General features: G+C 40.5%; 3 protein-coding genes across 5 annotated transcripts in view; 1 reads left to right on the forward strand and 2 right to left on the reverse strand.

Moving 5' to 3' along the window:
* LOC113032969 (serine/threonine-protein kinase N2-like) overlaps positions 1 to 4,535 on the forward strand; it is a 21,217-nt gene extending 16,682 nt beyond the window's left edge. For both annotated transcript variants that reach the window (XM_026186168.2, XM_080287443.1), the window contains 10 exons: positions 87 to 130; positions 252 to 309; positions 414 to 505; positions 873 to 1,049; positions 1,199 to 1,261; positions 1,345 to 1,421; positions 1,587 to 1,729; positions 1,859 to 1,966; positions 3,253 to 3,333; positions 3,909 to 4,535. In XM_026186168.2, the coding sequence (XP_026041953.1) occupies positions 87 to 130; positions 252 to 309; positions 414 to 505; positions 873 to 1,049; positions 1,199 to 1,261; positions 1,345 to 1,421; positions 1,587 to 1,729; positions 1,859 to 1,966; positions 3,253 to 3,333; positions 3,909 to 4,112 (1,047 nt within the window). In that variant the 3' untranslated portion in view covers positions 4,113 to 4,535. The remainder of the gene's footprint in view (positions 1 to 86; positions 131 to 251; positions 310 to 413; positions 506 to 872; positions 1,050 to 1,198; positions 1,262 to 1,344; positions 1,422 to 1,586; positions 1,730 to 1,858; positions 1,967 to 3,252; positions 3,334 to 3,908) is intronic.
* Positions 4,536 to 9,172: 4,637 nt separating this feature from the next.
* zdhhc12a (zDHHC palmitoyltransferase 12a) lies at positions 9,173 to 16,791 on the reverse strand. 2 transcript variants are annotated; one of them, XM_026188015.2, is made up of 5 exons: positions 16,451 to 16,791; positions 15,341 to 15,474; positions 14,762 to 14,851; positions 12,944 to 13,110; positions 9,173 to 11,100 (listed from the first exon to the last, which is right to left on the reverse strand). In XM_026188015.2, exons 1-5 carry the CDS (start codon positions 16,545 to 16,547, stop codon positions 10,785 to 10,787), a joined length of 804 nt encoding a protein of 267 aa, XP_026043800.1. In that variant the 5' UTR covers positions 16,548 to 16,791; the 3' UTR covers positions 9,173 to 10,784. The 2 variants fall into 2 exon arrangements, with proteins under 2 accessions (XP_026043800.1, XP_080143572.1); XM_080287446.1 differs by having other exon boundaries at positions 12,944 to 13,113; positions 16,451 to 16,675.
* Positions 16,792 to 19,482: 2,691 nt separating this feature from the next.
* On the reverse strand, positions 19,483 to 25,717 carry slc25a25a (solute carrier family 25 member 25a). Its single transcript, XM_026187530.2, has 10 exons — positions 25,472 to 25,717; positions 23,788 to 23,914; positions 23,559 to 23,646; positions 23,322 to 23,433; positions 22,044 to 22,202; positions 21,340 to 21,492; positions 21,137 to 21,244; positions 20,870 to 21,037; positions 20,617 to 20,767; positions 19,483 to 20,486 (listed from the first exon to the last, which is right to left on the reverse strand). The coding sequence occupies exons 1-10, from the start codon at positions 25,631 to 25,633 to the stop codon at positions 20,299 to 20,301; spliced, it is 1,416 nt and encodes a 471-aa protein (XP_026043315.1). The 5' UTR covers positions 25,634 to 25,717; the 3' UTR covers positions 19,483 to 20,298.
* Positions 25,718 to 27,911: the final 2,194 nt, after the last annotated feature.

The raw sequence follows: 27,911 nt of genomic DNA on the forward strand, positions 1-27,911 counted from the left end.
GATATCACAGGTTTAAACAGCAGCTTTTAGAAGATCTAAACATGTTCTTATTGAGCTCTAATTTGCCATTGAATTTTTATTTGCAGTCCTCCGTAGAAGAAAGCGAAGATCAGCCTGTATCTGCTCTAAAGTACACACACACACACACACACACACACACGTCTTCACACACTTCACTCCACGTCCTCTTCTAAAAATTAGGAATTAAGCACCATCCTTGTTTTCTATTTTTGTTCTTTTTTTCCCAAAAGGATGCAGGTGGAAGATTTTAAGTATATCTCAGTTCTTGGCAGAGGACACTTTGGGAAGGTAACAGTTTGAAGCTTTTCTGTAAAACACTGTGACTGAGCCAAGCGTCTTCTCTTGTTTGTCCTCAGCTGATCAGGGTTAGATTTGCTGTGAATGTTTTCCAGGTCCTGCTGGCAGAGTTTAAGAAGACCGGAAAATTGTATGCTGTCAAAGCTTTGAAGAAAAGAGACATTGTGACTCGTGATGAAGTGGACAGGTGAGTGGAAGGAAAGACAAGAATGCTTTAAATCTGCATGCAGGTGCACGTTACGTGATTATCAATAAGAAAGCTCAGATTATAGATCAATGGGATGCGTTTGAGTTTTGCCTTCACTCAGTGTCTGTTATGGCCTATAGATAAAGGCCCAAACTGTTTTTGTATCTAGTTTCTAATCGTGCTTTTTAATGCTGTAAAGTTGGACATTTAAACACTGGAGTCAAGGGGAATTGACTTCCTTTTGGAGCCAGCCCCAAGTGGTCATTAGTGGAACTGCAGCCATGGACGTTATTACTGAGCTTGACAAGAAAAACTCACTCTTTGCAGCTCTGAGGATAATAGTTGAGTGATGTATTTTTTTCTGCAGTCTTATGAGCGAGAAGAGGATCTTTGAGATGATCAACGCGTCCAGGCACCCGTTCCTCGTCAACCTCCACGGCTGCTTCCAGACCAGCGACCACGTCTGCTTCGTCATGGAGTATTTACCCGGCGGTGACCTCATGATCCACATCCACAATGATGTGTTTAACGAGGCTCAGACCAGGTGTGCATAAAAAGAGTAAACATACTGCCTGAGGGATTTCCAAATATTGATTTGTTTTCTTTCCCTGACAAAGAAAACAAATCAAATCAATGTATTTTTTAAGGTGTTGTTATCCAACATCTCTGATCTGTTGTTGCTATCATGTACAGGTTTTACTCAGCATGTGTCCTGCTTGGTTTAGAGTTCCTGCATCTGAATAAAATCATCTATCGGTAGGTGATAAGTGCCAAAGTGATCTCACGTTACAAGAAAACATTTGGCACCCTTCAGTTTGTGTACTCTGTGTTTTACACAGAGATCTGAAGCTGGACAACCTGTTAATGGATGCAGATGGATTTGTGAAAATCACAGACTTCGGACTTTGTAAAGAAGGTGAATCCATTCAGCACACCTGTCTGTACTCTAATTTCTGGCTCAGCACAAGTAGCAGTAGCCACATTCTTACCTTTTATACTACTACCCAAACAGAATCAGTTTTACGATTTAAACTCTCCATACTTCCATCTGAGAGGACTGAAGTGTGTGATGTATCGGCAGGGATGGGACACGGCGATCGGACCTCAACTTTCTGTGGGACTCCTGAGTTTCTTGCTCCTGAAGTCCTGACAGACGACAACTATACGCGAGCAGTGGATTGGTGGGGGATGGGCGTCCTCATCTACGAAATGCTTGTTGGAGAGGTTATTCATATATAACCTCATATTCAGTTCAGCTTTTGCTGAAAGCTTTTAATATCATAGTGATCAATGCAAAGTTCCACAGTTCATCTCAGTTAAGCCTAACTCAGCATCTTTCCGCCCTCCTGCTAGTCTCCGTTCCCTGGTGAAGATGAGGAGGTGGTGTTTGACAGCATCGTTAATGACGACGTGCAGTATCCAACCTGCATTCCTCCCAATGCTGTCGCCATCATCCAGAAGGTATTTGCCTTCATTTGACCTCTTGCGTCCTGCATTTCTCGATTATTTTTATAAGTCACACATCAAGTTGTGACAGGATTTTAATTCATTTTGGCCATTTATGAAATGTTAAGTACAATATGCATAGATAACTCTTCCATAAGGCAATAGAGACTCATTGCTTTATCTAAATGTCAACCAACCAGCTGTGCAAATAGGGCGCTATGAGCCACAAAAACCCCAGCATCTATTTTTATAGCCATTTTCCCATCTAGGCTAATAAACACACATTATCACATCAGCACCTACAGCATGTTTAGAATCACCCGTAAAAAACATCTCTTATGACTGTAAAAGGCAGCTAGAGTTCACAGAGAAAACTCACTTCATCCAGGAGTAGGGATGGGTATCGTTTAGGTTTTATCCGATACCGGTGCCAAATCGGTACTTTTGAAACGGTGCTGGTGCTTAAATGGTGCTCGAACTGGTGCTTAAAGAATGGAGAACACAAACTTTGTCCAAAAACCTCTCATGTTTTTATTTTTAGCAGTCTCTTTTTATCTGCAAAATGATAAGCACTGTCCAGCCCCACGCACGGGGCTATCCGCGCTAACTCACTAATGGAGATTTACCACACCCGCAGTAGATGTGCACGGTGTGAGGTCTCGCAGTAAGCTATCAAATACGGCGCATTTCTCGGCTTTTAAAAAAACGCTATGCGTCGCCAGGTGTTTCATCAGATTCGAGGTGTTACCTCTTTTGCACAGTATCAGCTTAAAGCACTTGTTGCAGGCTGCTGAGTTTGCCTCTTTTGCTGTGAAGTACAGCCAGACTTTTGATCGCTTCGCCTTGGGCATTTTTAATCTGTAGCTCTGCTCTAAAAGAACATACGTACCTGGGCCCGCCTACTATCCTTGGAAAGGTAAAATGATTGGCTAGAATCCAAAGTGTATGACAGCTCAGGAAAAAAAAGCACCGAAAGAAAGCACCGAAATGTGTGCTGCTTTTCGGTCTGGTTACTACTGTTTATGTCAGATTATGGCACCGGATACCGGTACCCATCCCTACTCCAGGAGGTTCATATGTAGATCCTTTTTGCAATGAGGTGATCGAACTATTTTTTTGCATAACTCATATTTACTTCTGAATAATATTTCAGAAAGATTCTGGTGAAAACATCATAATGCACCACACACTTTTTAGAACCTAATCCTAGAACCTGTAATTACTGATTTAAATTTGAGTATAAAATACGGCGAGTAATGTATTTCAACCAGAAACCTGAAAACATCCGTGTTTGTTCACAGCTGCTGAAGAAGAATCCACTAAAAAGGCTCGGAGCTGGAGAGAGGGACGCAAACGAGGTCAAAGGAGAGAAATTCTTTGAGGTATCGGATCCATATCAACTGTTTGTCTTTACTTTCTTTCCACTGAACTACTCTCCGACACGTAAACATCTAAACAATATGTAAACAAGCTGAGTAGTCGTTATAATCAGTGTCTACTACTCCTAATTCAGCCTGATGAGTGATGAAGCACGGATTAGTACTGATTAGACGGTGACTTAACCTGTGCAGACACATCAAAGCTCTATAAGCACCTCTATCTCCTAAATTATTGATTGATGAGTCAAAGTACTAAAGCTAACCTATTATTGTTGTTTTCTGCTCCATGTTTTTATTCTCTGATTCTGCTACAGTAGCTTTGCATGATTCACAGTTCAAAATAATCCTTATTTATCTCAAACTGGGCCTTGTTGCAGCCACTCCATTCACAAAGTAGTTGTTTTAGCTGTTTTTAGCATTTTTTTCTTACTGCCTCACCCTCGACAACACAAAGTTTGAACTATTTTCTTGATGACATCATACACTGCCAGGATTAGAAAAAACTGCCTGAAACTGAGGAGGTAGCATAGTCTCACAGGGATAACCTGTTTTTTTTTAACTTTGTGGCTCTTTTGCAGACCATCGACTGGGAAGCCCTGCTAGCGAAGAAAGTAACGCCGCCCTTCCTGCCGTCGATCAAGGAGCCCACTGATGTCAGCAACTTCGACAGCGAGTTCACTCAACTCCAGCCAACCCTGTCGCCTCCCTCCAAGCCCTTCAGCCTCTCCGCCGAGCACCAGGAAGTGTTCGCGGACTTTGACTTTTGCGCCTTGCATGGGTGAAAATTAAACTGACGTGACCGCAGGGGTAAATTACAACCAGAATGTCCAGGTTAGTGTCCACACTGGCAGGTAACCCACGTTTATCATAACCACAACCCTCCTATGGCAAGCTACTTTATTTATATATTTTTAGATAAAAAGCATTAAAATGCATTAGTAGGGGTTTACAAGAACAATGACAGGACTTTTATATTTTTATATTTTGGTCTGCTGTTGTGTTAGTTGATTGGTTAATCAGTCAATCATTAAAATTGATCAGTTATGAGTCCTTTATTGAGTACAGAAGATTAGATTAGATTAGATTAGATTAGATTAGATTAGATTAGATTAGATTAGATTAGATTAGATAGAACTTTATTAATCCCTCGGGTGGGTTCCTCTGGGAAATTCGATTTCCAAAAAAGCACAGCACCGACAGAAGTTACAGAATATATATATATATATATATATATATATATATATATATATATATATATATATATATATATATATATATATATAATACACACACACACATATATATATATAATACACACACACACATATATATATATATAAATACAGAGACAATATAAATAAAATATACGAAGGGGATAAATAGAATAAATAGGAATAAAAATAAAAATAAAAATGAAACATTTGCAGATTATAACTACAGCTGTGAGGATTGCATTCCTTTTACCATTTAATTTCAATCCCTTTTTAAGGTCTGACTTCAGACTTGTGATTGCCAGTGGCCTGTGATTGATACCTTTTGACAGCTTAGAGATTGTAAATAAAAACTACAAAAAAACGAATGAGTAGGTTAAACGAATAGTTCAATATTTTGAGAAATAAGCGCAGAGGCTCAGACAGTGATATCAGTCGATTTCGAGACTCTGCACTTTACAGATTTGGTTGCACTTCATTTTACGCCGCACTGATGAGACTTAACGAGATGGCAGTAAGTTCAAATCGTTCCCTGTGAGTGCCAAGGCTTCCATTTGTCATCCATTCTGTTCAAATCTTCTTTGGATTGAATTTTAAGGCATGCACAAAGGGAGGAGGGTGTAAGCATGTCAGTCTCAGGATCATGTCTCTGCCTTAGAGATACAGCGAGGAGTTTAGTCATTCAGGAGCAGCTTAGAGTAGAGCCATTACTCCTCCACATGGAAAGGAGCCAGGTGAGGTGGTTTGGGAATCTGACCAAGATGCTTCTTCAACACATCCTAGTTGAGGTATTTTAGGAATGTCTAAGTAAGAGGAGACCCTGGAGCAGACCCAGGACAGGCTGGAGGGAATAAATCGCTTGGCTGGCTTAGGACTTGCCTTGCTGTCCCCCCAGAAGATCTAAAGGAAAAGGTTTAGTCTGCTGGCTGGATGGATGGATGGATGGATGGATGGATGGATGGGTAGGTGGGTGGATGGATGTCAAATCCCTTCCAGCCTGGATGTTGTTGTGAAGTTTGTAAATGTAATATAATTATCTGATCAGATACAGGTCATAACTCTTGGATGATTATCCATGGTTGCCAATGTCCATACTCATATTTATTATTTATTTTCTTGTCTTACTAGTGTGCCATAAAATAAAGTGCGAGCATAAATCTTGCTTGATTCCAGCTCAATGAAAGTTTCCCAGCCTGTCTTGATGCTGACTCTAAATGTTTCTGCAGCTCCATCATGTTCAAACTGATCCCATGGCTAAAAACGCTGACTGTTCATGCTGTCATTGATCTGACAGCACAACAAAGATAAATAAATAACCAGGCAGCATCATTTTTTTGTGTTTCTGACTGAGCAAACAAAGTGATAGTGACCCTTTATAATCTCTGCAGAGAGCCAAAGTTTGCCCGGACCGCCAGCCTGCTCTCACCTCCTCCTGCTCGTAGTTTATTTCGGAGATCTGGTGAAAGGTTGAAACAAATCTGATAGAGACAGACACAGGATGCTTGAAGAGTCTATACCTTTATCACCTCTAGATAAATATGCTATGTTCAGATCAAAAACAGGAGGTTCAAAATATAGTTCTGAATTTACAGTAGCTAAACTCTAATAATAGATTTTCATTTAAACTGTTGAGAGAAATGCTGAACTACAAATATCCTGGCTTGTGTCAACTAAGCCCTCACATGTTGTTATTACGACTTCACCTCATGTCGCTGTTATTTCCTCTGCGACACTACACGGGTTTCTCCTTTAGCGGCTACGTCAGAGGGTTGTGCATAAAACCAGGCATGTGCAGCTGCCTGCTGTGGCGATCCTTGTGAAGTAGCTTTGTTTTACACTAAGTGGTTTTTGTAAATTTGCCTCTAATACAGCAACAATTTGGGTTCCTTCATGTTTATTTATAAATGAATGAAGTGAATAACTGTCACACACTTCCCCAACTGTTCATTCTCACTTGATCGTGCATCAGTGCCAAGCAATTACCACATGCATGAAAGACGAAATGTCTCATGTATGATGACATGATATCACAACAAGCATGATGATATCACACAGGAAAGCTACAAAGAGGAAGACCGCTTTGCGGTAACTTACACAAAAACACTGAAGAAGACTCAGATTAAATCGACAGCCTGAAAATTAACCAAAGTTTTAGAAAATGTGTTTGAGCAGCAAATAGATCCCATCGAAACTTTATTAAAATGAGTAAAAAGAACACTAGATTATTCCAAAGGAAAATCATGAGCCATCCCAAAGCCATCTGTCAAGTCCTGATTTTAACACTAAAGAAACCAAAGCTAGGAGATAATCAAAAGTAACAAATTTAGTAGTAAATGTAGGTAAAAAGCTGACTTCATATGCTATTACTTGTTCTGAGCAGCTACCTGTCCCAACACTTGTTTCTGTTCCTCTCCTGTATGCCACGGACACATTCAACCAGAGCAGGTTTACTATTGAAACTATGATCATTTACATGATAGTGAAGTTCAGATTTTGTAGTATAGAATTAATTTGGTTAAATTTCTCATCTCTGGTACTTATAAAGTTTGAAGTGGGCCTGTAAATGTGGACGTCATAATTAAACAATCATCTGATTCTGAAGGGGTCAGATGGGATTACCTCCTGGTTCTTCCTGATGCATATTTATCATAAATGTGCTTGCAGTTTGATTATGTCCACTCAGATGATAACATGGATAAACCTGGGAGCATAAAGTCATCTTCATAGCCTCTTCAGGCCTCCTGTGCGCTGGCGACAGATAGAGCTCGCTTTGTGGCCTTTGCTTATCATTTTCTTCTCCTGCAGAGGTTCAGTATGTGCTGCCGTCTCTATGCATCACTGTGACAGGCTTTGCCCACTGCCTTGACCAAACAGATGAAACAAGCTACTCTGACTTCTGGTTTAAAACCTTTTTTTTTAAAAAGTGTTAATTTCAGTCCAACATGTGTGAAGTCATTCCTTTGTTACAGCAGTAGGAAGCGCATGGCACTGTGGTGAACTCGTGCACTAGAAAATCCTGTAATCACTAGCAGTATAAAAGAAGCCATAGATAATCTATTATAGCCATACTAGTGATAAAGTATCTGTATTTTGAATTTAGTGACTCATATTTAGTGAGCTCTACTGATATCAAGGCAATAAAAAATAAAAAGAGGAGGAAAAAGCCCTGATTTTGTTCATGTGCTCCTAGAAATCCTGGAATTTGCCTGCAGCTGGTGACAAGCTGGGGTTCAGATGAGGCCTGGGGCTTTAAAGTGTAACTTAACACTAAATCCATCGTTTGATCAGCAGCATTTCATATTCAGTCATGTTTACTGTACAGGTCACTGATCCGGTTTCAGAGAGATATTGACGGCCTAAGCACGAGACATCCATGAATATTGTTTTCTGGGCTAAATCTGGTCAGTGTGTTACAGGCTTAAAAAGACTGACATCCAATAAAGTGAAAGATGAAATGTCTTTTTTGGCTATTACAAAGACTTGAATTCACAGTCACAGTTACTGAGGCCAAAATCCAGTCGAATTAGGTTCAGAAGTGAGCAGCAGATTACTCTAGCAAGCTTTCAAAACTGCATACAAGCCATTAATTTGAGCAACTCGTTGACAAAATTAGAAGTTTACCCAAAGGGTGAATGGGATTTTCTCCTGATTTGTTTTTTTTTTTTCAATAAGGAAAGTCAAAGTTACAACTTCAAACCTTCAGAGCTTCTTTATCACATTTGTATTGTAAAAAAAACAGATAATTACAAAGATACTTATTATGACACACTGAAGGGGCTTTGTGTCATGTTCAAGACTTGAGTCAGGACCTAAATGCGGCTTGCTCACCTGCTCAACCAGGTGAGCCGTAATGTGCCAAAGTGGAACTCTACTGGTGACAGCACCAGAATAAAAATTATCCAGGATTGGGAGGAAAAAGGGTTTATTTCACTGATTCTAGGCATCTTTTTAACAACTCAAGAGTTCCTATTTTACCTTACATTCACACCTGTGGTGCAGTAGTTAGAACTGTCACCTTATAGGCTGGGTTTTAAATTCAGGGTCAGTAGTTGTGCATTTCCCTGTTGATCCTGTATCTGTGGACGCCAAGTCCGAGCCCTGCAACCCTGACATGGGTAGAAAAAGAAAGATGGCTGGATGAATTCACATGCTGGGACATAAAGACTTCTAAAAAAGGCAGCTTTCCACCTTTCACATCTCAGTGCTGTTCAAGTTTTGTTTTGTTTTTTTAACTGGAGTTAAAGCCCCCAATAAAGAAAAATCTGCATCACTGCATCAACTTGGCACTGGAGGGCCTGCTTTCCCTCTCTCAAATATTGTTTTGCAGTTATTTAACCATAGCACACACCATTTTGATCATATAAAGGGATGTATTCAGGGTGTTATGTTGCTCTTTAACAGCTCTGAAGGCCACCTCTGAGCAGGACACTGAACGCTGCACTTGCTGTCAGCTAATTTAAGAAACCATAGCAGGGCAGTCAGGTGGTTTAACTGTTGTAGCACTTTAAGTTTATGCTGCTGAATATTACATGTTACTTCTGTGTCAGTACTGTATGTATTTATGTACTCTATGTATGTACGTGAATCCTGACTGGGAATGTCAGTGTGTACAGATGTACTCTATAACGATATGCATATCATCTGTGTTTTAATGTACTCTTTGTTGTCAATAAATACAAACAGAACATTACAGTTAAAACTTGGTAAAAAATGAACTTACTGACATCAGTTTACAGGCAGGTACCAAACATCAGCAGGTTTAAAGGCATTTAGTGTAAATAATGTGGGGTCACCACTCTCATCACTTAACAACAGAAACCTTCACAGCAGGGATGTCAAACTTCTCCCTTCTGTCAGCGTTACAAATTTCACACATGGACCAGATTGGAGTCTTTGCTGAGCCAATTCTGGCCCCCGGGCCTTATATTTGACAACCGTGCTTTACAGAGAGCAGTGACCAAACCTGAGTGTTTCAATCACATTTAGTGCTTATTTTTGTCTTTTATTCAACTTTTTAAAAAACCCCCAAACAACTTATGTGCCACTTGTACACTGATATTTTAAACACCACCTAACTTCAAGGCAAGAGAGCTCAGTTTGACATTCAGAAAACACTTAACATGGATCTGCTTTTCCTTCTCTTCCTCTTTCTGACTGAAGAGTCAAACATAACTGAGAGCCAAAAGCTGAGATTTCAGACTGCTCTTAATGCTCAGATTCAAACTGTTCTTCTGTTCTTTGTATATCCCTAATATATGATGATGATGCAGCGTGGTTTGCTTTGTGACTGGTGTCTGGTTTCAACAAGCAAAGATGATAGCTAGACGAAGAATAACTCTTCATTAAGTGTTCAGATGTCCTGTTTATGGGGGAAAGTGTTTAAGACGAGCCTTTGCAAACCAGTGGTCACATCACATCAACTAAATCCAACTTCTATACACAGCCTATGCTCTTTTAGCCCCGCCCACTGGGTGTTCAAACCTTCTGTTTGCAGATAACAGCCAAACAGAAGACAGTTGGTTTAAAGAGGGAGGAGTTAAAGCAGCTTGTTTCAGACAGAGAACGAACTGAGAGGCTGTACCAAAGATTATTTTGAGCCTTGAATCATGGAAGGCTAGTCTAGAATCCAAGAATAAAAATGAGCCCTTTAATGTGCCGTTAACACTAAGTGCATCTTTTGGTTCATAAAATCACAGGCAGCACTAACAAGGTGCTGAGACTGAAACAAGGTCCAACTCCAGTTATCCTTTCCATATTAAGAGATGTGCGGACTATCAGGTTCTTTTATTTATTTACGTCCGCTGACCTTCTCAAAGTGTAGCTGGAATAATCAAACGGAGCCAGTGACACACGTCAAAAACACCCCCACATGCAAACCCGTGACATCAGCTGTTGCGCATCACACGGTGAAACACCAACACTGAACGTGTGTTTCAATGTTAACTGTAAATACGGGTAAAGGGATTGTGTTAAGGCAACACTGCGCACAGATACCTCTGAGGTTTGGATTAATTTGTTACATGAAAACAAGTCCGAGTTTCCAGCCAAGAACAGGAACTGCTGGGAGCACCAGAGTGATTACAATCCTCCTGAGACGGTCTGCTGTTTCAGTCCAAAAAGTTTCCTTTTGATTTTTGTATCTGGATAAAACAATTAAAGACAAACACTTTCTCATTCTCCTGTCTTCATCTTTGTGAAAATACAAAACCAGTCAGAGATTAGTTGACTCCAGCCTCTGTGGGGTCAGACTGGATTCAACGTGTTTCTGTGGTAAACCTTCTCCCACATCACCGTCCTGCAGATGCAGAAGAAATCCCACAGGTTGCAGAGGACGCCACGGTCGAACGGATTCTCCTCGTCCTTGCAGGTCTTCAGGTATGAGATCCTGTGGCGGGACATGAACTCCCAGGTGGTGCAATTGATAGAAATCAGGTACAAGTGGGAGCCTAGCAGCACCACCACAACCACGGAGAAAATCCCGACTATGCACAACGCTGCCAGCAGAAAGCCATTCACCCTGAACCACTGCTCCCACGTAAGAGCAGGAGAAATGCCTGACCTGAAACACAAGGAAATTACACAACAGGAATAAACTTAGATCTGTTTGGCTATAACAGAAGTTCATCATAAGAAAAAAAATCTGGATTAATTCACTGGTTTGTCCCATAAAAAGTTGTTTATAAGAAAACTAAACATAATTTAGCAAGATTAAAATCATCATCAGTTTGGTTGTTCACAGAATTTGCTGATAAGCAAACAACTGAACATCATAAGCCTGTTCTCACCCTGAATACTGACTAGTAGGTATAGAATGCATGCTTCTTTTTTTAATCTTATATACAAACAAAGCAGAAGACAATGATGAAATGCAAAAAACTGCAGTTCCTCTAAAGTCCACTTGAGGCTTGCTTCAGTTTAAACAAACTGCTTGCCTTCTATGGATAGTCTGCAACCATAGTGAGGTCACCCACTGCTTCTGGATGCCATATTTTGAAACTGAAATCAAGGTTGAAGAAGTTATCAGCTTCTTGACGGTTGCAGAGCACAGCCACATATGCATCTGTTAATAACAAAATACTAGAAGCGCAACCACCAAAACTGAAGCACAAACTTTTAGTCAAATCCATTAAAAATGCTCGAAAAAGGCATCAAAAGCATAAAAACGCTCAAACTGTTCAGTTCAGAGGCCCAATGGAGAACTAGCTGCTACAGCACACCTGGATTAACTGGTGAGTTCAATAAAAATCCCATTTACTCATTACTATATTGGACGAACTTCAATTTTTAGTGTTGCCACAGAGACCGGCACACAGCAAAACAGCAACGCAGTGGTAACACACAAAAAAAAACAATGACTCTTTAAAAATGACAGCGTTGGTCACGTCACAGTGGTTATGTCCAGCGCTTATATACAGTCTATGATTTATCTTTGATGAGAAGCCTGCTGCCTGACAGGACAAAAACACTAATGGTTTCTTTTTTGGTTGATGGGGACATCGCTGTAGGCCAGAGGGAATACATGCATGTCTCAATGTTTAAACATCTGCTATAAAACTAAGCGGGATGTAGTACATTACATTACCTTGATAGAGTAATTTAAAATATTACATTTTTCACAGGGCAACACGAAATATCGGTTATGTATTTTTGAGAGTGAATGAATTAACAAAATCTGAAACAGAACATGCTACATCATCTTTGTTGTCACCAATTCTCCTGACTAAAGGCACATTTCAGATTTTATTTAGATGTATAAAAATGGGTGTTTAACAACCACGCTGCCAGCTGTTTGGCTGCCAGCTGTTTGGCTGCCAGCTGTTTGGCTGCCAGCTGTTTGGCTGCCTGTACTCAGAAGCTTGCAAAGTGTAAACTGACATGTTTTTTTTTTAATTCATTCTTCTGTGTCCAGGGCAACACTGGTTTCAATAAATGTCATGAAATATTGTTGAAAGGTTTGCCCACATTACCCCAAGTGTTTTCTTTTATGCTTTACTCAGCTGATAATCTCTGATTATTACCCAGTAAAGTTTAATTACCACAGAGCTTACTTCTGCCTCTGTGTGTGCAAATAAACCTCTGCTCCACAGCGGTGCCTTTAACTGGAAACCTTAAAATGAAGACGACTTGAACTTTATAAGTGTGCTTAAGCAACCTGTCACAGATCATCCTTACACAATTTAACCACTCAGTTCAGTGATGTTCTCCAAAAGTCACAATTCTCCAAAAGTCACAAGTTACCCAATTCCTTCTAAAGATAAAGCGGCAGAGCAGAGTACACTCAGTACAAGATAAGTTTTCACTGAGTCACTGCTGGAAGGCAAATTGAGGCCACAAATATTCCCAGCAGATAAGGACATTTATCTTAGAGGCTGGAGACGGGCGGAGGCATTTAGCAGACGTACAGAGCGACGTGAAGGCCCGACAGCAGGGTGAGCAGCTGCACCAGCAGGTAGATGATGAACCAGCGGTGGTTCCTCTCTCCCACGCAGTTCTCAATCCACGGGCAGTGGTGGTCGAAGCGATGGACGCAGCGTTTACACATGTGGCAGTGCTTCGCTCTCATTGGCTGCTGCTTGACACACATGGAGAGAAAATAAAATAAAGGTGCTGTTACTAGGAAAGGTTGATCGCTCTCCAGATTTTTTAGATGGTTTCTTTTGGGTAATGCAACCAAAAGAGAAAGTTAAATCCTTCTACAGCTGCACTGATTAGTTGATTAAAAGAAAATCAATCTGCAGCTCTTTCTGCAATTAAATCAGTGCTGCAAACAGACTCGCAGACAACGCCTCAGGGCCGTAAGAACATTTGTTGGGCTGTAAAAGTCCCTGATAAGGAAATAGGGGTAAGATACATGGGTGTGGCTGAGATCAACACAGAGAACATTTTTCTGCCACTGAAAAAATACAGTACAAAAGGTTTTGACTGAGCTTTGTCTGGCAAAACTTTCTTTTTCTCTTTCATGATGGAAACAAGCTTCCATACTTGAATGAACCAATGCACAGGGGGAATTTGGTTAATGCTGGCCTACAACTGAGTCTTTGCAAACTCTGACAGTGTCTGTGAGCCAGTTTGCAGGGCTTATTTAATTATAGAAGAAAAAATAAAATGAGACTTAATGTAGCAAATTTAAAAAACACAGTTTGGTTGTTAACCAAAGAAAATGACTGGACATCATAAATCTTTAAACAATGACAAAGGTGAGTCTGTGGCTCTTCTTGACTGGCAGGTGCAAAGTCTGAACTTCAAAGCAGAACATGTTTATAGCCTGGTGAAAAAAACAGTTTTAACCTTTTTAGATAATGTTTTTTATTTGTTTTTTTTATATAACTTAAACTCAGAGGTGTGGACGCTTTGATTAACAGGCGTGCCAACAAATAAAAGCTGGACAAAGCTGCGGTGACATTACCCATTCGATTTCACATTTTAAGACCTCGGCGTGTTTCATACTTGGGCAGATTTCTGGTGCACAAAGGCGTGTTAAAAGCAGAGCCAAAGCCACAGAAATGGCCTCTATTCCAACAGATACTTCTTTTTATTTACTTTTTGCTTTCCAGTAAGCTCAGCTACCATGTAGCTTCCATCGTCCCATCAAATACTTTCACGCAGTCCAACCAACAGTCAGCCTGAGGTCCTGTCCACACACACAGGTCATGTAAGTGGTGGTATTAGGCTGCTGAAAACTGAGCTTTTCATTAGCTTTTTGTCTCAGGAAAAATTAAGACTTTGTTTTGCAGTGTCACCTTTTTTGTGAGATGAGACTGTGTGTTGTCTTATTGTTTGTTAGTGATACACCTAGGCTTCTGATTGGTCAACATTCCTGTATGGTTAGAGTTATGTTACCACCTGTTGCTGTGGCACTTTTGACAGTTCATGGCCTCGTTTTGTTTTTGAGTTTTTTCTTGTGACTTGTGATGCAAAACAGTGTTGCTGTTGACGGGGTCTTATAAACAAAAGAGGAAAATTCCAGTTTTTAAGAAATCCTCGTGTACGTGTGGATGTAGCCCCAAATTCACAATATTTTGAAAGCCAAGTTTCTTTCAGGAGGAGGATGTTTGTGTCTTTGGCACCATTTTAATATCAGCTGCTTCTCCTGACATATGATGCAGAAAGACACCATTTAAACCCAACACACAGAATTTGATGAGTTGGAAATGCGGTCACGTCAAACTTGGTGAGCACTGGAATTTGGCAGCTGGCAGCAGCTGGCAGCAGCTGGTTACCTGCAGCAGGCAGTATCCACAGCGCCTCAAACGAGGGGTCGATGACTGAGGGATCATCGCCTCCATTTCTTCATTCGGACTCTGAGCGCCCTGTGTAACACAAACAGACGTCAGTCACAAGTGTTCACACGCACACAGAAACACTGCAACCTTTCAGCATTAATCACAGGTTAGTACAGGTTTTAGTCCATTTGCTGATAAGCAAATGCAGCAGAGAAAAGGCAGTTAGTGGTCACCACTATTACAAAACATTATGAAACCAACCTTTCACAAAGTGTTTTAATCCTTAAAGAAGGTCAATTAACTGCTTCTTATATAGTGCTTTTCAACTCTATTTGAGCATTCAAATAGCTTTACACAACATGTCTCATTCATCCATTCTATCTAATGTTCTCACTGACTCTGATAAACGCATCAGGAGAAACTCAGGGTCCAGTATCTTGTCCAAGGATACTTTGGCATGCAGACTGGAGCAGCCAGGGATTGAACCTTCTGCCTGCCTGCCTGCTGAGCCACAGCCAGCCCTCAAATTAGGATCTACTTTGAATTTGTAATCCAAGTCTTTTTAATTAAACTCACCTTGACAGTGTCATTGAGCACAAAGCCGGGGTCCATCAGGGAAACGGCAAAGTACAACAGCACTGACAGAACGACCAGCAAGAAGAAGAGAGCCGGCAGCAGCAGCTCTCCCTGCTCCTCACATCTCCGCAAGCCTACACACACACGCACACACACACGTAAGAGCTAACAAAAAGTAAGATATTCTCCAAGATTTATGTAGAAATGTGGCAGCTAAATAATCTTGCCCTCCTGTGTAGAGAGAGGGCAACCCTAACAGCGGAAAGGACTTTGGGTCATAGCATACATCCACTGTTTTCATAGTATCAGCTGTTGCCTTCAGAGCGGAGGTATTCTTTGACTTGTTGCAGAACAAACAGATTTAAATTCTCACTTGTTCCTACCACTATTAATTTTTAATTATGTGATTTGTTGGGGTTTCAGGGTGTATGTGTTATCTATGCTGCTGACTACAAAGCACACTACCCCTCAGGGATAATATACTTTATTTTAATCTTGATATTGAAAATGTACAAGAGACAAAAAAACAAAACAAACAAAAAAATCTTCATATTCGTTGAGACTGTAAAGTCACAAGTTGTTAAAACAAATGGGAAATTACTTTTTTCTTCATTATAACTCTACTTGTATACAACTTTAAAAAAACCCATATTATTATATGGGTTCATATGAGTATATTAAGGCCACTGTACATCAGATATTGGATTTTATTTTTTTATTTTTATTTAAAATTTTATTATTTGAATATATATGACAAATTATTCAGTCTGGAAAGGCGTTGCATTGAAATATTTAATTTAAAAATATTTAATTATGATATGACCATTTTTAACCCCAAAAAATATATATTTATTGGAGGTTTATGTATCTATTTTTATTTAGGCTCATTTCTTGTGTTTTTAAATAAAAATATTATAATTTGTGGAGTAACTTGTAACAGCAACTGACAGATACATGTCAGGTGGTAACAACTACATAATTTCCCTTAATAAAGATACTCGAAAATGCTCAAGTAAAATAAAAATCCTTGTAATTGGAGCCCAACTACCATTCAGCTCCATCCTGTTGCTACCGGTTAAAAGCTAGCTGGTTGCAGTCTGAGTGACTTACTAGTGTTGTGCAGGAACAGAATGACGGTTATGATCCAGGTGAGCAGTGTGTGAGCGACCCGGACCAGAAACCCGCTCCGAAACACGTTCTGCACCATATTAATAAAAGCACCTGTCACCTGTCACCGCTGCTAACGAGCCAGCTAAGAAGGTTAGCATTACCGAAATAAACACATATATATTAAATAAAGACCGAGAAACTTTTAAATATACTACAAAGCAAATGTAGAAAATAATCTGGAGTCGATTACAGGCGTAAATACGCATTCAATCAAAAATAAAACAACCGACTTTGTTTTTATGTTGTTCATTCAGTCTACTTCCTTGTTTCCCTACGGCGGCCTGTATAGGTCAAACCGTTCGAACTGACCATGCGCAAAAGGTTTTCGCAATAGTAAAATACGTCGGCTAATGTTACATTAAAGCACCGTTTATTTTAAGGAAGTCAGACTTGAATTTTGAAATGAAATTATGCCAAACTTTTTTTTAGAGAATTTGGCTATATTCCATTCAACACAGTGCAAATGGCTTGTAACTGAAAAACTAAAGGGACCAAAAATGGTCCCAGGGCCAAAGAAGGGTTAAAAAGATTAATTTCGAGTTTAAAAATCGTTTTTTCCCCATCAATAAAAATTCTTAGAAAACAGTGACGTCACTTTTTTTCTCCCTTTTTGTGTGTGTAAAAAAGGTTGACACGAGCATCTGTTTCATTAACTCACAGGTAGTTTTGCGGGTAATGGCTAATCCATTTCTGTAATTAAGTGAGCGCAGAGAGTTTAGCCTGCTCTTTATCTTTGGCTGCCACCGAGAAGCTTCTAGAAACTGTCTGAAGCTTCTGGGAAGCAGCTGATTATCGGAAACTGCACAGGAAGTGTCAAGAAACGTTACTGTTAGAGGGTTAATGTGCCACACACTTACTTACAAATATGTAAGACTTAGTGGGAGGTTAAATCAACATCATTTTTATAAATTTGAGGTATTTTTTTTATTATATAGCACTTATTGAAGATGTTGTTATAAAACAATCTGACATATAATCAAAATGTTGTGTAAGCCACAAATCATCTTGCTGAGAGCGCCATTAAATTATCAAGTCAACAAATTTATATTAATATTAATAATTTAATTATCGGGGGGGGGGGGGGGGGGGGTTGGTTTGGTGGGGTTTTTTTTCCCAGTGGTGGATATAAGTAGGTGCTTTACTTAAAAATAAAAATGCCACAAGGTTAAAGAAAAATGTCCTGTGTTAAGTAATCAAAACCGAAAGTATTCACTATGACACAATGTCTCTTTTCAAGATTTTAACTTAAGATTTGCAGCTTCCAAGTGTTTTTGTTTGCAAACAATAATAATTTGTCACATGCAAGATAAGAAAATAAAATACAGTCTTTTAATTTTGTTCCAGTGTGCACAGGGTGCCAATCCTTCTTTTCTTTTTTTCTTTCTTTTTGTTTTTGAAACATATGATAGGACAGAGAACAGGACAAAACCTGATACAGACCAGAACACTTACAAGATAACAAATACTGGTATAAACATTCAAATGAGTGTAGTCCATGCAGGTGTGTGTATTACTCTGTTCAGTGTGAAAGTCTTTTCATTTCTTCTTGTTTTACTTCCAAGGAGCCAGACTTTCTTCTATTTTTTTAGGTGCCCTTGAGCAATAGTTTTCCAAGCTTTTTGAATGCCCTGCTTTTTCTCTCATTTACAGTCCAGTACTCGTAACTGACCGTATTCAGGGAAATCATGAATATTGACCTATGAATCATTCGTGCACAAGAAAAGCAGAAGAAAATCATTGGGAACAGGTTTTATGAAGTGATGAATCCAAATCTAAAATGTTTGGTTTGAGTCAGTATGTAAGTGTCTACAGCCTCTGTCATGGTTCTGAGCTTCATTTGAAACTGTGAAGTTTGAGATGTGAAACTGGGTGGGAAAAGCATCAGATTTTCACCATGACAATGATCCCTAAAACACTGTCAGTGCAGTAAAAGCATGCCTGGATAGAAACACACCACTTAAAATATAAAGAAATTAGAAGTGGCTCAAGACTTTTGCACAACACTGCACATAATTACATTATACTTTCTGAGGAAATTGCGACAGGCCCAGTTACCACAAAAACTGCTAATTAACTTATACCGCTCCACCATCGAGAGCCTTCTGACCTACTGCTGTACTGTGGAGGACAAGAGAAAACTGTAGTGGGCAGTGAGGGCGGCAGAGTGGGCAACTGACACTTCACTAATCCCCCTCAGAGACATTTATACTGGCAGACTTCAACAGAAAGCCAGTATCATCAGCAAGGACCCCTCGCACCCTGGACACTGAAAATAAAAGGAATAAAAGAAAGGAATTACAAAGCTCTTCTTCAAAACATGAAGTTTTTCTGAAATAATCTCATAACATCAAATCCTCCAGGAAGGTTCCCAGGTGTGAAGTGACCCTGAAGAATCTGTGGCCACAATCAGAGCTAGTTAAAATCTCTAAAAAGAAAAAGAGCTTCAATGTTTCCTATATAACTGAACTGTTTGTGAAAGGAAAGCTTGTGATTCCAGATACTTTCACAAACCTTCCCAAGAAAAACTGACAAATGAGTTCAAGGAAAAGTGATTGGGAAAAGGGAGGTAGGAGGTAATATTTTGGACTAGTTGTCTGGAACCATGCAGTTATCACATCTGCCAGACACTTCAGGGTCACTTCACTCTGTAAATGTTGCTGATCGTAGCCATTGTGTGCATTTATATACCACGTAATCACTCAATTCTTGTTTTGGAAGCAATGAAAAGATCCACTTTTGGATATTACAGATGCACCACCCAGGCATGTGCAGTTTAAAAATAAGAAGCCTGTCTGCTGAGGTTCCACTTCTGTTTTCATCACATGCACGATCTGCATTAGGAAAACCCTCCAAACACCACAAATATGTAAGACTACCAAACTTCTCAGTCTGGAGGAGTTGAAGTGTACCCCTCAGCCTTTTTGAGCTTCAGTGTGTGAATTTCAGGGGAAAAGAAAAAAAGAGAAATGAGACAGATTTATAATTTCCATTTATTTGCATCGAAAATGGTCCATTAAAACACTAAGTCGGCATTGACAACATCATTTAGAGGCTTACTAGCTTTAATTAAAGTGCATTATGCCGTCTGTCTTTTCACTTTCTAAATACACATGCTCTTCTTTAAAATGAAGAAAGAAAAAAAAGAAGAAAAAAAAAAGCAGCCCTTTAACCTGAGGTGAACATTAAGTAACATTCAATTAAACAAGAATTAGGGCGACTAAACACATCAACGATCTCATTGCATCAGCAAAGTTTCTTTTCCCGCCCCGTTTTCACCATTTCAGACAACTACACGTAGTTATCAACATTAAGGCTGATTTATGTAGTTGCACATTTTGGCTCAAGATTTACTTCCCTTTCTAAATAAAACAATAAATACAGGACGGGTGGTAATAAATACTCCGGTCAGTCAGTCACTCAGTCATTCATTCAGGGGTGGAGAGAAATTCAAACTGTGTGCAAAAATCTTCCCGTCTGGGACAATCATTTCACTCCGTGCATTTTAATGCTTTATCCACCAAGATTCACTCAAGAGAAGAGCAAAAATATTTGGTCCTTGCTTCTCATACAGTCACCGTTCAGCTTCTCTTTAAAGGTAATAGCAGCAGTCACGACATCCTGAGCTCACAGAGTCCATAACCTCCACCTCGTCGTGTCCTTTCTAGTCTTTCATCAGCTGACATTCACAGAATGAAATGGCTCCGCGAACCTCTGGAGGGGCCTGAAAGCCCCCGGGGGGATTCCTAGCATGAGCCTTGGGAGGGTGAGGGGTGGGGGACTAGGGAGCCTTATCTTGAGGTCACTCCCAGCTGTGTCTTCAGGTGCTCGTACACAACATAGCTGATGCTGACGGCAGGGATGACTTTAAGGAAGTTGGGGGCCAGGCCTCTGTAAAGCCCAGTGGGCCCCTCGTTCTGCAGGATCTGCCTGAAGAGGCTGGACATGGTCACCTGCTGTTGGCCGCCATCTACTGCAGCTGAAAGGGTTAAAAATGGACAAGCTTAGACTTGTGTTCAAATACAGTTACTATCCAGTTATTTTTAAGTTACTAAATGTATAAAACCGTCTGCTACTGATGGAGTAACAGGTCAGTATTGAGGCCTCACCTTGTGCTTGCATGCGGGTTCGGACCAGAGCCAGGGGGTAACTGGCGAGCTGACCGCAGGTACTGGACACTGTGCCGCAGGCCAGCAGGACGAACACACCGGGGTCTGTGCTGTTGGTGCCGTACTGCTGGAGGTAGGTGTTTTTTAGCGTCTATGGAGAGAAAACAAAAAGGTCAATCTACAGTCTCAGTTTGAATTTTATTTTGTAGGAGTTCTGGGGATTTCCAAACAATGTATGCTTGTGACTGCTCACCTCGTACACTGCGAGGTCAATGCCCGCATAGGGCACGATGCCCAGCATGTTGGGGACGTATCCTTTGTAAAACGCGCCGAGGCCTTCTCTTCTGAAGATCTGCTTGGCGCAGTCAGTGATACCAGCATACTGGCCGGTCTTCCTCAGAGCAAGACGGGTTTTAAGCACCTGGAACAGATTCAGTACAGATAACGTCAGCTTTGACTGTACAGTCGCGACAGAGGCATCACAACGCTACAGGATAGATCTAATTAAAGAGATAATCACCTCCATGGGGTAGATTGTGCTCTGGGCAATCACTCCTGCCAAAGATCCTGCAACAAACCGCTCCAGGATGCTCAGAGCTTTCTTATCACTGCCGATTAAACGCTTAATCTGGAGAAGCAAGTTGAGAAAGAACAGATTAGCAAATGACATCAAGAACACTGTGCCTCGTCCATTAAACCCGTCCCTTGATAAATCCATCATACCTGCTCGTAAGCCATGAACTTGAGGGCCGACTCGGGGGCAATTTTGAGGATATTCACACCATTTCCTCGCCACAAGGACCTCGTACCACCTTCTTTGATCATCTGCATGAGTCCGCTCATGATGCACATGTTGTTGGTTCGGGATCCGTAAACCTGGGGGAGGAAGAATATTGTATTTGATTAAACTACTACACTAATTATGGGATGACTTGGGCATGGTGCCATGTGGGTCATCATGTTTTTAACCAAATCTAAGCCAACTGGGTGAATATCTAATCAATAGGACAAAGTCTCCTGACGCACACCATGGGGATGATGACACATTTAGTATGGGTAGTTTGAGCTTGGATGACAGCGAGTACTATGAAGCCAAGGGTGTGACAGCGGTTTGAGAGCAGTCATTGGTCATTGCCTGGACTCTGGCCCCTTGCCGTTACACACTGTTAAACGTTAACTTGCTTGTGAGCGTTAGGTGACGGGCGCTTGAGCAATTTCAAACCATAATGGCCACAAATACTCAGAGCTAAAATCTCAGTAACGTTTAACATGTCATGCATCAGCGGACACTTTAAATGCCCGACAGCTTTAGTCATAAGACCCACAAGCGGAGAAATTTCCACAACTTCCTCTTCACAGGCCCATCATGTGCCTGCACTTGATCAACAGCTGCTTCAAGTGTATTAAGAGGTCCAAGTCGATCTTACCTGCATCGTGACTTTGAGTCGATCCAGGGGGGCAGTGCAGGTCCTCGAAACTGCTCCTGCTCCTCCACCTGCGACCAGATGTCTCCACCACATCCCAGTCTGCTTCTCCTCAATGGTGAAGTCATCGGGGACCATGAGATTCTCTCCAACATCGAATATCTGATCAGAAGATGACAGGAATGGTCAGATATAGAGAGCAAAAAACCCCTAGTAGAGGTTTTAGTCATTTTGTCTCGGCAACTAACAGAAATTACTCTCATTATGGAAACATACATGAAGAGATTACAAAGGACAGAGTGGAGGTTAGTTTCACATGGACCACTCTTGAACATTTTGGAACAGGACCCATTTTGTGTCAAGCTTCTATTCTTAACCAACATGTGGTAAAAATCCTTTGTGTTAACATCTGAACATTTCTCTCATGTGGGCCACATGATGGTGAGCTCATGTGTGACTGCAGGTTAAATGTGTAAGCATCCCCCCACCAGCACAGCAAATGTCAGAACACGGGGATTGTTTTCAAAGGAAGACATGTTGAGAATATAGGTCAGGGATCTGTTTAAAACCTCTAGCTTTCCCCCCTTTAAAAGAAAAAACAAAACAAACCTCAAGCATTTTGCCTTCTTATTCTCTCTCTGGGACTCTTATGGAGATAAAACTGTGCAGGTTGACATCTGACCTGACTTTCTGCAGTCTGAAATGATCCAGCACTTTACATCTCTGCTCAGCTTGAGGCCGGCTTGTGCCGCCAGGCGAGTCTGCTAGTCTCATTAGCTCTAAAATAACTTGTTCTGCCCCTGAGATCAGAATGTGTTCCTCCGGGAGCTGTGCTATATTACATCTCCAGTCTGCACCTGCTCTGACCGCTGCTGCTGCTCTCCTTTACATAACAGCACCGAGACAAATCCTTCCAACATAATCCTGCAGGAAAGAGCCCAATTCCTTTCATGGCCTAAGAGCTTAATTGCTGACGCATGGTTTGTGCTCATGGCCTTTCTGGGAATTTGCTCTTTAATTGACCCACTCAACAGGAGGGTGTAAGAACTTTTGCCTTTGCTATGTTATTGTTATCGCATATGATGATAAAGTTATCAACCAAGAATAGCTAAAAGTAGGACATGTGAAAGGTTATGCAAGAGCAGAATTTTCTACTTCTCTTTCATAAAGTTAATTTTGGCACATTAATGATTTGTCTCTAGTTTTAGGCTCTGAAGGTCAAAGCAGCAGATTTGTTCCCTTTTTTGGGCAAAACTTTTGGTTTCAGTGTGAAGTACTAACCGTGGAGTGTTTCCAGTAAAGGATGATCTCAGGAATGTTCTCCGTCTTCTCCACCATGGCATACTTGCTCCAGTCTTTACTGCCGATTGTTATCATGCCGTTCTTATCCATGCTTTAAAATAAATAAATGTATAAAATGATGAGACATTGTTTCCTTAAAAAAATAAATAAATAAATAAATCAAAATCTAAAATCCCAAAGATTAAAAAGATATATACATATATATATTTTTTTTACCTCTTAAGGACTTTCTCCGCATGTTGCAGAGAAATATGCACACCAAGGTCACGGAGCGACTGCATGAACTCTTTAGGGTCAACGCGGCCTTTAAAAGGAAGCAAAGACACGTTGTGAGAAAATGCGTCCTTCACACTTAAAGCTGCGGAAATGACACAAAGTGAAATTCGAAACCACTCGAGGAGTTTCGTGTGAAACAAAGAGCATGACTCTATCTCCTGCCACATACCTGCATTCTTCCTGTCGAGACTCTTCACCACAAGCTTCAGGTCTTTCTCATAGTCTTGTAGATAGTGAACAAACTCCTCAAAGTCCAGCTGTCCGTCCGAGTTGTTTTCTTCCCTTTTTAATGTTTTCTGTGAAGAAGAAATAAAACCAGAGTCAGACAAGACGGCAGAATTTGAATAATCTGATTTACTGATTCCAATCCAGTGAGTCAGCTTCATGGAGGAGTAGAAGGTGACATTTAGCAATGGTATGCAGTAGTCATCTCCCCTGAGAGTTTAACAATGTCTTATGAAACAAGTACAGCAAGTTTGAAATGTACCTTGTAACTGATGCCTCCCAAATGATTAGACAAGTGACCATAAACCAGCCCTGGAGACCCACTGGCGCATTAAAGGTGTCCCCTCAGCTTGATTTTTATTACCCAAAGGGCAGCTATGACCATTTGCCAGGCCACAAGCCTCTTGGCTTTCTTGAATGACATCTATTTCTCCTGGGCCTATTAGGGTATTAGGTAATAACACCCTTGTCCATCTTCACCCTCAACTGCAGGCTGACCCAGCCAACTGCTTTAATCCATGTCTAGGTTGAAACCTGCAGGGCTAAAATAAGACCGGGATATACTGCTATCATTGACTGATACCGCCTGACCTGCTGCCCAGACCGCCTGTAGGCATATGACTGAACCAGATACCCCATCTGCAGATATTTGCAGCTTGCACCCTACTCCCTGCAGGAGTGCATCAGCTAAAAGGGCCATTTTGTGCCAGTTCATGAAGCCTGAGATGCCAAAGACAAACTGCTGCAGACTTTAAGTCTTTGCATAACCTTGATTAAAACACGTTTAAAAACACAATTATGAGCAAATCCTAATGAGCCCCAGCCTCTTAACCCCCCAAAAAGGCCCATAGATAAAATGTACTGGATAAGGCACTGGGCACCTTTTAAAACTTGAAATAATGACAGATTTTTTTTAGAGTGGTTTCTAAACCTTTTCTTCCCAATAATTTAATTTGTGTTGACAGATGCATTTAAAACAATCACATTGTTATGAAATCGTGAAATTAAAACATGAAAAGTCAGTGGTGGGTCAGCATTCCTAGGATTACAGATGCACCACGAGTCATAGCTATATGGGATCTGCCTGCCCCAAAACCATCAGTTTCAGAGTAGTAAAAGACCTCAAGGACATCAGGGAGAAACGCATGACCTAGAAACGGGAACAGCTAATTAAACAACTTTTGTACTTATGCACACGATTTACTTTTTCTCAGTTACATATAGCGAATGATACCGGCTTCTAGCTGCCCTCTTTCAGTGTAAGCGCATGGCCGGAATTCCTTTTTAGGGTGGATTTTCCCCATGTAAGCTGAATGGCAGTCTTTTTCAGCCCGAACCGGCTCGGTTAAGTTTTAAAGTTTGCAGTAACAGGCTTAAATCAACAAATATTGATTACTTTTCAATGTCATTTAGGTTAAATACAGATGTTACGTTAAAGTTGCAGCAAAAATGCCCGGAATCTTCTCGTGAATTTTCTCGAAACCGGTCTTTTTTGCGGCCTAGTCGTAAGGCTTTTACTACTGCGCGCTAATCTTTCCGGTCGCCGGAGTGAACGGATTTGTGGCGCTCAGACTAATCAATGTTACGAACTAGGTTATTCTGACTGTGTTAGTTAACTTATTTCCTACCTTTCGCCATCGTTGGTAGGCTGAAAACTCTTGGGACGGCAGGAACACGCTGAGTTTGTTAAAAAGAGACTTCAACTCAGATGGAAGTCCGTTAGACTCGAAATATTCCACTTCAATCGGGTCCGAGTTAGACACGGGGACGTAAAGGCACAGGCCGAGCATCTTTGGTAAATTAAAACTTCAATAAATAAATAAATATCACAAAGTTGCGTCTGCCCTGTCCGGGACAATACTGAATGCCGGTAAGGAAGGACCGGCTACTAAAGAATGTCAGAAGTCCACGCCTCTTCCAGAATAGCTACGTAATTGGTCCGTCCCTCGTCAATGAAGACAAAACGTCATTTTTACTACGGACGAATAACTGAGGCCGCCCATTGATGGGCTGGACTCGGTCCCGCCTTTTCCTTTCTTTTTTTTTGTGTGCGAGTGAGCGAAGGAAATTGACCAATCCTGTGGCCGGTTTAGTCTGCAATTTGAAATATTAACCAATCCTGTTTTTCCTTCCATTGGAAACTGGCGGCCACGGGGTTTACATTACGGCCTATGTGCAAGAAGCTCCGCAGAACGTTTACATAAAATAAAATAAAATTTGAAGCAACTAATTATTATATGACCACTTAATAGATTTTAATTCAATATAATAATTAACAAAAACATAAATAAATCTTTATTGATTGAAAATATAATAATAACAACAGAAAATCCACAAGTAGAATATTAAATTATTATAATAAGAAGAAAAGTATCTCTTTATTTGTACAGAATATTTTAAAAATTATTTTAAAAAAATATGAAGAATGAATGATAAAGAAGAATTCAAGGTAGGTAGTTTAATAATTTTAAGGAGAATATTTATTACATTTTATTGTACGCTGAATAGATTAGATATGTATTGTCAAGAGTATTCAAATTTACATTTTGTTTCAATCACATGCACAGTATGGTAGTTTTTGCCACATTTTCTTCTATTGTATTTGACATATTTCTTGTGTAAGTGGTCCATTAACTATGTGACCTGAGTATTTCCATTCTGTGCTACAATACATAAACATAACTACAACAATGGGGAAACTTTTTTACTGTACTGCATTGCATATATATTACAGTTTTAGCTATGTTTTTAGCACTGAGATTTTATGTAGCTCAATTAAAATGTTTGTCAGGGGTTTCCAGCCCCCACGAAAAAACCATGACAGGACAAAAACACTTGTTTTTGCTCCTTATCACAGATGCTGATTACCTGTTTACAGCTCCACTGAGGAGGCCACAGCTTTGTTTTGCTTCTTTCATTCACAAACAATGGTCTCATGACCCCCCAGACTTATCTTATATACCCTTTGCAGGAGGCCTGACTTCTATAGGCTGCAAACAAATGGATTAAACTCCATACACAAAGTAAATTGGCTGTATCTCCAGCAACTCCAAAGGTAGAAAGCTTTTTAGAGATTGCTGCATATTAACTAAACTTTATTGGTACTTTTACTTTACTGGAGAGTCTGAGTATCTCTCCACTATTGAAACCCTGTGTCTGCAACTCATCCCCTCACATGATGTTCCCTGCAAAAAGTATTGCATCACTTTGTTTGGCTTGTGGTTGGGTTTTCTTTTGGGGGGGGGTTGTCCTCTGAGGCAGGCAAGCTGCTGGCCCATGAAGGCTGGACAAAATGAATCACAACAAGGACGAGCGCCAAAAGCCAAAAAAGGAGCTGAAGTAAAGCCAAGAGTGACCTGCTGAGCCCTTGAGGATGAGGCAGTCAGATGATTCTGAATTTCAACAAACACACACACACACACACACACACACACTGACACACTCCTCTGCATGTGTCTAAACTGTCAGGCAGTGGAAAGGTCTCAGTTTTGATGGAGACAGCTTTCCACTGTATTTTAAGCCGGGTTAAGTTTGACCTCTGCCTACGTGAGTGTTTACTAAAGTCTTTCTCTTATAATACTTCTGGCTGGGATTTGGAATGACTCTGCAGGCAAATATGTTGCTATAAATAGTGTACATAGTATTTTCTTGTGTCTTTGGCCAGTTGTATTTGTTTGTCCGCACTAACTGGGGGTGGGGGCGTGGGGGTATTTGTCCGCAAAAGTCTGGTTCCGTTGGGGTTCCCACTGTCTTCAAGTGCTTGCTAACAGGGCATTGTCTGATTATTGGGACTTTTTCTACAATGCTGTATAGTGTCCTGCTGTTGCTATACAACATACTGAAATTAAACTCCCAGCTTAAAAATCAGCATCCTTCTATCTGAGACAGTGTATTTTATAGAGCATATGAAGACTGCCAAGTTACGTATAGTTGTTTACTTTAAATGTGTGCAGCACTCAGAGGTTGAGTCTCTTAACCTAATGAGTGTACCAAAGAAAAGAAGCAAGGTTAATTTTAAGTTAAAAGCATTTTGTACAACAATAGTTGTTCATATAAATAATTTTATAT

Source organism: Astatotilapia calliptera, chromosome 12 (assembly GCF_964374335.1).
Source record: "Astatotilapia calliptera chromosome 12, fAstCal68.1, whole genome shotgun sequence".
NCBI classification, from domain to species: Eukaryota; Metazoa; Chordata; class Actinopteri; order Cichliformes; family Cichlidae; genus Astatotilapia; species Astatotilapia calliptera.